At 42.5% G+C, this 9,312-nt stretch overlaps 1 protein-coding gene across 1 annotated transcript; it reads right to left on the reverse strand.

The window, feature by feature from the left end:
* Nucleotides 1–394: 394 nt before the first annotated feature.
* LOC120032267 (40S ribosomal protein S16) lies at nt 395–5,386 on the reverse strand. The gene is made up of 6 exons (XM_038978278.1): nt 5,323–5,386; nt 5,182–5,233; nt 4,175–4,276; nt 994–1,090; nt 808–855; nt 395–581 (listed from the first exon to the last, which is right to left on the reverse strand). The coding sequence occupies exons 2-6, from the start codon at nt 5,227–5,229 to the stop codon at nt 436–438; spliced, it is 441 nt and encodes a 146-aa protein (XP_038834206.1). The 5' UTR covers nt 5,230–5,233; nt 5,323–5,386; the 3' UTR covers nt 395–435.
* Between the last annotated feature and the right edge of the window lie 3,926 nt (nt 5,387–9,312).

The following is a 9,312-nucleotide window of genomic DNA, read 5'->3' on the forward strand; positions in this document are numbered from 1 at the left end:
TCAACATCCCAGGTCTAGTCTAGCAATTAGTTGAATGTATTTGGGTGAAACCCAGAGGAGAGTGTTTAACTACTAAAAAGGTAGACAATAAAATGGCACTGCCACGAGCAGCACCGCAGATATTGAGGAGCGAGATGCAAGATCGCCCTCATAGGTCACCATCTGCACAGGTTCACTTCACGCCATTCACAGCGTGGCAGCCACGGGACCAAAACAGCTGAGAAGTTGAGCCTCATGCTTCAACGCTCTTGGTTGTGGAAATGTACCCCATATGCCGTTTACTTTCTGCATCTACATCCTATCGCAGTCTACCTTTAAAACACTTTCCAAGTAGTGCTTGATGGTCATTAATGAAACTATTACATCAAGCAAGTTTAAAGAAATAGGCCAGAAATATCTTCTCCCTCAACTTTATTACATGAAAATGTACAGAGGTTAACGGTAAGATTTCTGGTAGCGGGCACGGGCTCCTGGTCCACCGAACTTCTTGGACTCGCAGCGACGAGGGTCGGCAACCAGCAGGGTCCTGTCGTACTGGATCAGGATGTCCTTGATCTCCTTCTTGGAGGCCTCATCCACATCTGGCGGGAAATTAACAGGTCGGATTAGTTAGTGAACCATTTTTCTTGACCAAATGGAAATGCAGAAATCATGCACCTGCCATAATCCAAAAGGGAGAAAATCCAACATTGCTTCCTGCAAAAGTTAGTCCAAAGTAACACTCAAATATTTTATCAGCAGAGGCAATATTCCATTGAAAACAAGATTATGGATTATTTTGTGTTTACAGTTAAATTATTCTCTTACATTTCTGGTAGTATGCGACCAGGGCTTTGGAGATGGACTGACGGATAGCTGCAAGGAGAAGACGGCACAGCATAAGACAAACAGCCATATTCTGTCAAGTACAGTTATTTCAAATCAAGACATCAGTTTCTACTGAGATATGTCTAAACAGAAGTAGAGCAGCTTCCAGTTGTAAAAACAAGTCACCGTAGATCTGTGCGACATGTCCACCACCCTTCACTCGGACTCGGATGTCAACTCCAGCAAAACGCTCCTTGCCCAGCAGCAGCACTGGCTCCAGCAGCTACAACAGAGAGAAACTTAGTCAAGGACGCACACAAGATCTATATATCCTGCAGACACATGCAGCAAGTAAACAACCAGACATTTAGCTGAATGAAGACCCATGTTGAACTTGGGCTTAGTAAACCAACAGCAGCTCTATAAGAAGCCACATTACACATACATGAAATAGTTAGCAACTGTTTCCTAAGGGACAAATTCACTAGAAGGGGACTGGTCCAACTCAAGGTGTCAAAATGCACCCCCTCACCAACAAAATGTTTTCCCCCTCACACAACCCTCCACTTGTACAGTAAAATAAACGGAACCCCCCCCAGAATTAACTCAAAATAATGTTTACGACAAATGGCAACCCTGTGTTCCTAAACGTGGATATTGACTGCCACTTCACCATGCATTTGTGGCACAGTCGATGCTACAGGTCTATGAGCCAGAAGGTTGGGGGTTCGCCGACTACCAGACAAGCTCTTCTCTCCCTACCTGTCACATTGCACTAAGATCAGAGCCAGCTGCAAACAATCAGCTAGGGGTAAACACATTCAACATTTTGAAGCCTTATTTATAAGTATTTAAAATACAGTGCCTTTGGAAAGTATTCAGACAAATTTACCTTTTCCACATTTTGTTACATTACAGCCATATTCTAAAATGGATTAAATACAATTCTCAGCAATCTACACACTATCCCATAATGACAAAGCAAATTTCTGCAGCATTGAAGATCGCAAAGAACACAGTGGCTTCCATCATTCTTAAAATGGAAGACGTTTGGAACCACCAAGACTGTTCCTAGAGCTGGCCGCCTGGCCAAACTGAGTAATTGGTGGAGAAGGGCCATGGTCAAGGAGGTGATCAAGAACCCAAGTCACTGACCGAGATCTAGAGTTCCTCTGTGGAGATGGGAGAACCTTCCAGAAGGACAACCATCTCTGCAGCGCTCCACCAATCAGGACTTATAGTAAGAGTGGCCAGACGGAAGCCACTCCTCAGTAAAAGGCACATGACAGCCCACTTGGAGTTTGCTAAAAGGCACCTAAAGACTCAGACCATGAGAAAGATTATCTGGTCTGAAACCAAGATTGAACTCTTTGGCCTGAATGCCAAGCGTCACCTCTGGAGGAAACCTGGCGCCATCCCTATGGCAAAGCATGGCTGTGGCAGCATCATGCTGCAGGGATGTTTTTCAGTGGCAGGGACTGGGAGACTAGTCAGGATCAAGGCAAAGATGAACCGAGCAAAGTACAGAGATCCTTGATGAAAACCTGCTGTAGATGGCTCAGGACCTCAGACTGGGGCCAAGGTTCACCTTCCAACAGGACAATGACCCTAAGCACAAAGCCAAGACCACACAGGAGTGGCTCCGGCACAAGTTTCTGAATGTCCTTGAGCGGCCCAGATAGAGCCCGGACTGGAACCTGATCTAACATCTCTGGAGAGACCTTAAAATAGCAGTGCAGCAACTCTCCCCATCTAACCAGACAGAGTTTGAGAGGATCAGGAGAAACTCCCCAAATACAGGTGTTCCAAGCTTGTAGCATCATACCCAAGACGCAATACTGTAATCGCTGCCAAAGGTGCTTCATCAAATTACTGAGTAACGGGTCTCATATCCGGGTTTTATTTGATAAATTAGCAAACATGTCTAAAAAAAAGTTTTTGCTTTGTCATTATGGGGTAGTGTGTAGATCGATGAGGGGAATAAACAATTTAATCAACTTTAGAATATGGCTGTAATGTAACAAAGAGGGTTGAATACTTTCCGAAGGCACTGGTATATGCTACAAATTTTCTACCAACAGGTTTCTGTGCCAATGTATCACACAACCAATATACAAAGCATACCGACTTTGGGTACTTCAATATCATGGTTAACTTTCAACACCTCAATAAAGACTGCCAATCTCGACAAATAGAAAATACATCCCTCCCTACCTTGTAGGCTTAGCCAGTATAGAAGGCGTGACAAACTGAATTGCATTAAACTTGTTTTGTAACAGATATCCCTTTCAATTCATCAATTGGCCGCTGCAGTTTGGATTATGTCAGTGAAAAAAAATATACAGAAAAAGATAAGTGACCGGGAGTGCACAATAAAGACGAGTAATTTAAATTACAGATAGAGATGACAAAATGCGCAACATCTAGATGAGGGGGGAGTTTAAGTACAATTCTTACAAGCTTGTTAGACTGGTAGCTTATTCTTTAGACGTTTGGGGCTGCTGGTGAACCATGTGCAGGTTTCCATCCAATAGGGTACAGACTTACGTGAAAATTCTAAAATCGTCATAAAAACAATGCCATTTCAGTTTCCTTTATGTCAATATGTAGCCGGAAAACATACCAGGGAAAATGTTAAAATGTACCGGACATCCAAATGCATTCAGATCCGACCTGGCACAGCCAGCGCCTTCAATAAACAAGGGATATTGGCCAAATGAGAAAACGGCATTGCTTGTGTTGCGATGTGTAGCATATGCCAAACTTTATACACTTTTTTGTATTGGTTTTAAGGCTACTTTCACAGTTCAGCTGTCAGATTTGAGCACTAAATGTATCAGGGCATTGCACGCATAGGCGTCATATATATATACCACATTGGGGTTATTCCTAAAAGAAGTTTAGGACTAACCCCAGAAGAGAGCGAGAGATATGCCGGTGGCATGCTATGACACCAACATGCATTTCTTTATGGCAGAAGGCTACTGCATCTACAGATAGACTGAAAGGGGGCTTATTCGTTAATTTTCAAACAGAATATATATATTTTTTTTATATAAAGAATTAGATTATGGGGTAAAACTCTGGTAGGCCTGAGTGTTCCTCACCTCAAGTTCACCTGTCAGTCAGTTGGCGCGCCACCTTCATATCATAGGCCTGCATTAGCTAAAGCTTAATAATAGCCACATCATACAACACTTTTTTTATGGTAATATCAAAAGTCAAGCCATTATTCATAAAGAAGATACGAGCAGAAGAGCAAATGTAAACCGGGGGGAACTACCCTCTCCTGTTCCCAAAGCAGCAACAACAAAAAATTCCCTTCTTTTGGACAACAGTCAATTTCAATCTGCCTTTAAGGACTCACCTTGTACTGGAGAGTGGCTGGCTCAATCATCTCGAGGGGTCTGCCATTCACCTTGATGAGGCCATTCCCCCTCTTGCAGTGAGCAACAGCGGTGGCTGTTTTCTGCAAAGAGATGTGTGACCTTTATTTAACTAGGCAAGTCAGTTATGAACAAATTCTTATTTACAATGACTGCCTACCCGGGAACAGTGGGTTAACTGCCTTGTTATGGACAGAATGACAGATTCTTACCTTGCCAGCTCAGGGATTCGATCCAGCAACCTTTCAGTTACTGGCCCAACACTAACCACTAGGCTATCCGCCGCCCCAAAATATACAGTAATGTTCATAACCATTTGCTAGGTTTTCGCTAATTACATCTGCACTTTTCTATGAATCAGGGGTGGCTAAACAGAGATAGTCCTTAACGTTAACATTACAAATAAATGTTTAACACCCCCCAAAAAGCCATTCGGGTGATTGCTGATCAATAGTACTATTATAAGCAACACTAATTAGCCAGCCAATGTATTAACCAAACACTGAGGTACATCATGAGGGATGAGTGGACCAAGTCATGGCAACTCGCTAGCTACAGTACAATTAGTTAAAGACGATGTCATAAAAATAAAAACGACTCCAGTTAACTAATGCATTATTGTGGCATAATAAATCAGCAAACAAACGTTAGTTACCTCACTACAGCAAACAATTGGCGTTGATTTAGCTGGACAACATGCTTTCCGGCATAAAATTAGCTAGCTGATCAACGTAACTAGCAGGCCGCAACATTTGTAGCTATTCATATCAATAATGTTATGCCACTGGCTGCAATCAAGACACATTTAGACGTTTGACAATAAAGTTGTCAAATTGACGGTCACTTGCATTTCCAAATGTAAATGTATAATGGGGGGGGGGAACAAATACACATTTCTGGCCTGTTTGGCTAACATGGCTGAACTAGCTAGCTAACGAGTTTGTTGGCTCAACAACACACGTGGAATAAATTCAGATAGTTTACTCACTTTGCGTCCGAAAACCTGGACAGATTGCAGAGGACCTTTGGCCGGCATGTTTCTGAAACAATTAAATCACAATGATTACCTTCAAAAATAATTAATAGATCACATTTTTGCATTTGTAACTGAGCTCAAACCGTAACATACCGTCTTCAGCTTTAGTGCCGTACGAAAAGACCGAAAGGGGGTTTCACACTTCGAAAAGCAGGGGCAGTAGCACGACAGTTTATGGCTCTGCAATGCATTTACGACAATTGCAGGCAGAGAGAAAGACGATAATCTGGTCTGAAACTTCTCTACAATTAATTTTTATTTTGTAGCAACAAAATGTATCACGTATTTTGGAAAATTAAGTAAAATATTTGTATTTGACATGTTAAATTAATTCAGTCATAATGTCAATTTGGCCCATGAATTTACATTTTTGCTAAATAAAAAATTAATGGCCCAAATAATTTACATTGTCTGAATTAATTATGGCTGAATTAATTAAACATTGTCTGTCAGAAAAAAATACATAAATACGGTCTGACTGAAAAATATTTATGTCCAGAAGAGGTCACTGTACGAACACGTTTTTCACAGAGGATGAAAAAAATTGTAGATTAACTCTTTCGTTTCCCACTTCCCGCACCACAGAGGCGCTGCATTTCAAACACATTAACAGACACACCCTCCTCCATTTACCCTCGCGGTTTGCCCTTGGGGGAAACCCCGAGACCATCTCTGCCGTCCAAACAATTAGCCAAGCAAGGGAAGTAGGCAACGTAAGCCCTCATACAACTCCGTTCCCTCTGGACGCTGAAACGCCCCATAATTCAATTCGCGATGATTTTATCGGATGTACAAAGTCAGCCAAAACTTAAAACCAACATCAATATGGAGAAGTCAACATACAGGTGTAAGTAAAGCAAATGTAAATAAGTTAGACATTTTGCTACTAATGCACCTGATGGCACAAACACGTATCGTAAAAGTAATTATGTTTTTGTTTGGTTAGCTTTTGGAAACTATCTAGCGCATACAACTTTCCCTGACATCACACATATATACACATAGTAATTTTCGATTTACCTGATATTGTCGGATGGCTAGCATGCGTTGTCTTCTAGCCAAGATATGAAATGCAGTCAAATGACTGTAGCGCATATAAAGCACACAGACAACAGTTCCATGATCACTGAAAACAACCGTGGGACGAACGAGTGGCACATTTCCGGACAAGGGCGGTCAACTCAAATTAATTTGAGGTGCTGAGGGGAGAATGTGTGTCTTACGTGTTTAGAAGGCAGAAAGGGTTTCCCAAAAGAATCAAGTTATCATTAGAGCCTTTGTAGGAGCATCGTTAAATCTCCTAGCTGTTTCCCAAAACCATTGCACTTAAAAGCTCTTAATCTAACGCCTGGCACAGACCACTTGTAGAAAAGGTAACGTTAAGTGCCTTCTTTTGGCCTAAAAATATGACATGATTTTTCTATGACCGCGGGTAACTTCAGAACAAAGTTGACTACAAATACAAAGTTGCCAATGTTTTTGCAACTGATCCAAACAGGCATGTATAAAGACATGATTCAAATTAATTTGTAGCATTAGGTTAACTAGCTAACATTGCCATTAAATCGCCTACAAGCTGATCGGGGATTTCTAGATGACCAAGTTGCAGAGATCAGCAGTTTGGCCGCCAGCAAATATTTGGCGAACTGGTGTAGCAGTGTGATGTTGTTCCCCTAGATTACGCACCAAATTGCACACAAGGACCAATTCAAATAGGCCAGGTCAAGAGGGGATGTTAATAATCTGATAATAATGTAATGAAACAGCAGGGAGCAGGTCTCGAACCCTCGACCTCCTAGCCCGAGGTCCGGCGCGCTATCGACTGTGCCGCAAAAGCATGCTCAAGCGGCAGAGTCGATTTCCGCGCTTATAAACCCAGGGTCGTTACACTACTCCCTCCTTTCAAAGAGCGCGTCCTCGCGCTAGCTTGCGACTTTATGTAACAGGGTTTTATTGGTGATTCCCCTTGCCACTTTATTGTTAAGCCAATGGGTTTTTGGTTTTAGTTTTGTCTTGCCTTCACCTACTCAACATGGCATCTTATTGGCTGGTTTGCGTAGCTTGCTTACGAGGGAGGATGTTTCATTAGAATCGTCCCAGTGAACAAGCACCAAACCAGCGGTAAGTTGTTGGTTGCAAAGCACTGTACATCAAAAGTGATTTTTATACTCCCAAGTGATGATTTAAGTGTACAATTTATATACATTTGTTTGTAAATGTTATTCGAACATCACACATAAGATGCAATGTTTTTTGGAGAATATTGGTTGTGCATTTTGGTTGTAAAGAATTCCCGCCAGTACTAGCTAGCAACTTACTGTGTCTGGTGGGGGGGGTTCATATATTTTGTACAGTGCGTGAGTGCAGAGTTGGATGGTGAGCCGTGCATTGCATGACGTGCAATTTTGTGCTGTTCCTACCAGGTACATTGTTAAAGATATTATATTGTATATTGTAATTGTATTATTTTGGTAACTACATGGCCCAGTGAACAAGCACCAAACCAGCGTGCGTGAGTGCAGAGTTGGATGGTGAGCCGTGCATTGCATGACGTGCAATTTTGTGCTGTTCCTACCAGGTACATTGTTAAAGAATAAATCTCCATGACTGGTGCTACATGTTGGAATTCGTGTCGAGGATTGATTGTACACAACGCAAGAAGAGTACTGTTACAGTGGTGCCGTGACCGTTCTTCTGGATCGGATCATCCTTCGCTGGATTTCCATCTCAGAACTTCGCCGTGGTTGCCGTTGAAGAACCAGATAAGACGTTGCTGGTGCAGTATAGTGCGATATCGCATTTCGCCACAAGAGGGCGCCATCAACGTTTTATTATCGAAATTGATGATTTCTCTGGCTGAGACACTTCACAGATAAACGATATAACTTTTGTGTTACTTGTTTATTTGCAATTCTAATGTATATCTGATATAAGTAGGGTGAGTTTTACCTGTGTACTAGATATAGGTTCGATTTTGACGTGACGTTAAAGAAAGAAATATATATATGCATTTTTTTTGCTAGTTACATTTTTATTAGTGTGTTGATTTCCCATTGTTAAAATGGAAGGTGTTGGGAGAGGTAGGGGTTTCCTGTCATTTAATCTGTCACCATCTGTTGGTAGGGGTTCAGGCAAAATTCCAGTTGCTTCTACACCTATGCCTAAACTGGAGGGTTTTGGGAGTTTTGATGATAGTGTACCCATGGAAACGCCCAAGGATGTGTATGACAGAGTTTTGCCAAATACAGGGAGTGGGGAGGTCTCCATGGATTTCATAGCAGACATAGTACAGCAGATTGGTCATTCCATTGGGGAGAACATTGCCTCCTGTTTGGAGTCAAAGGCAATTGTTGGACATGTTGGGGACAATGTTATGGGGAATGCATGCAGCTCTAGGGGTTTGGATGTGTCGGGCCTGAACCTGGTATTGAAGTCTGATATCAGGGAACCGGTGTACTTTCGGGGGGATGGCTCTGAAAAGTGCACAGTGCATGAGTGGGAGGATATGGTCATGGTTTACATGCGTAAGAGGGATGTATCTGTGATGGACCAAGCTGTTGAGGTTATGGGTAGGCTTATGGGAAGGGCCCGCGATGTTGTTAAAGTTGGCATACGCAGCAATCCCTCCGTTGATTTATCTAAAGGCCCGAGTCCCATCTTTGACATACTGAAACAACATTTTAGTGACACTGCTTTTTCAAGCATGCCCCTCGCTGACTTTTATGCCACATTACCTCTGACTGATGAACAACCATTTGAATATTGGCTCAGACTGAACAGGGCTATGGAGGTTGCTGAAGATTGTCTAAAGAGACAGAAAAAGAGTGTTGAAGACCCATCTCGTGAGCTCACAGTCATGTTCATCAGACATTGCCCTAACGCTGAACTGTCCCTTATCTTTAAGTGCAAGCCATTACAGCAGTGGACTGCTGCAGATGTTCATGAGAGGCTGGATGAATACAGGAGGGAGCAGAGGTACTCTCACTTATCTAAGGTGACCCCAGCCATCACAACAATGAAGCAGGAAGTTGGTGCTGTCATGCCGATCACCATGCCTGCTGTGAGGCCCCACATGGAAGTACC

This window comes from Salvelinus namaycush, chromosome 38 (assembly GCF_016432855.1).
Source record: "Salvelinus namaycush isolate Seneca chromosome 38, SaNama_1.0, whole genome shotgun sequence".
Lineage (NCBI taxonomy): Eukaryota > Metazoa > Chordata > Actinopteri > Salmoniformes > Salmonidae > Salvelinus > Salvelinus namaycush.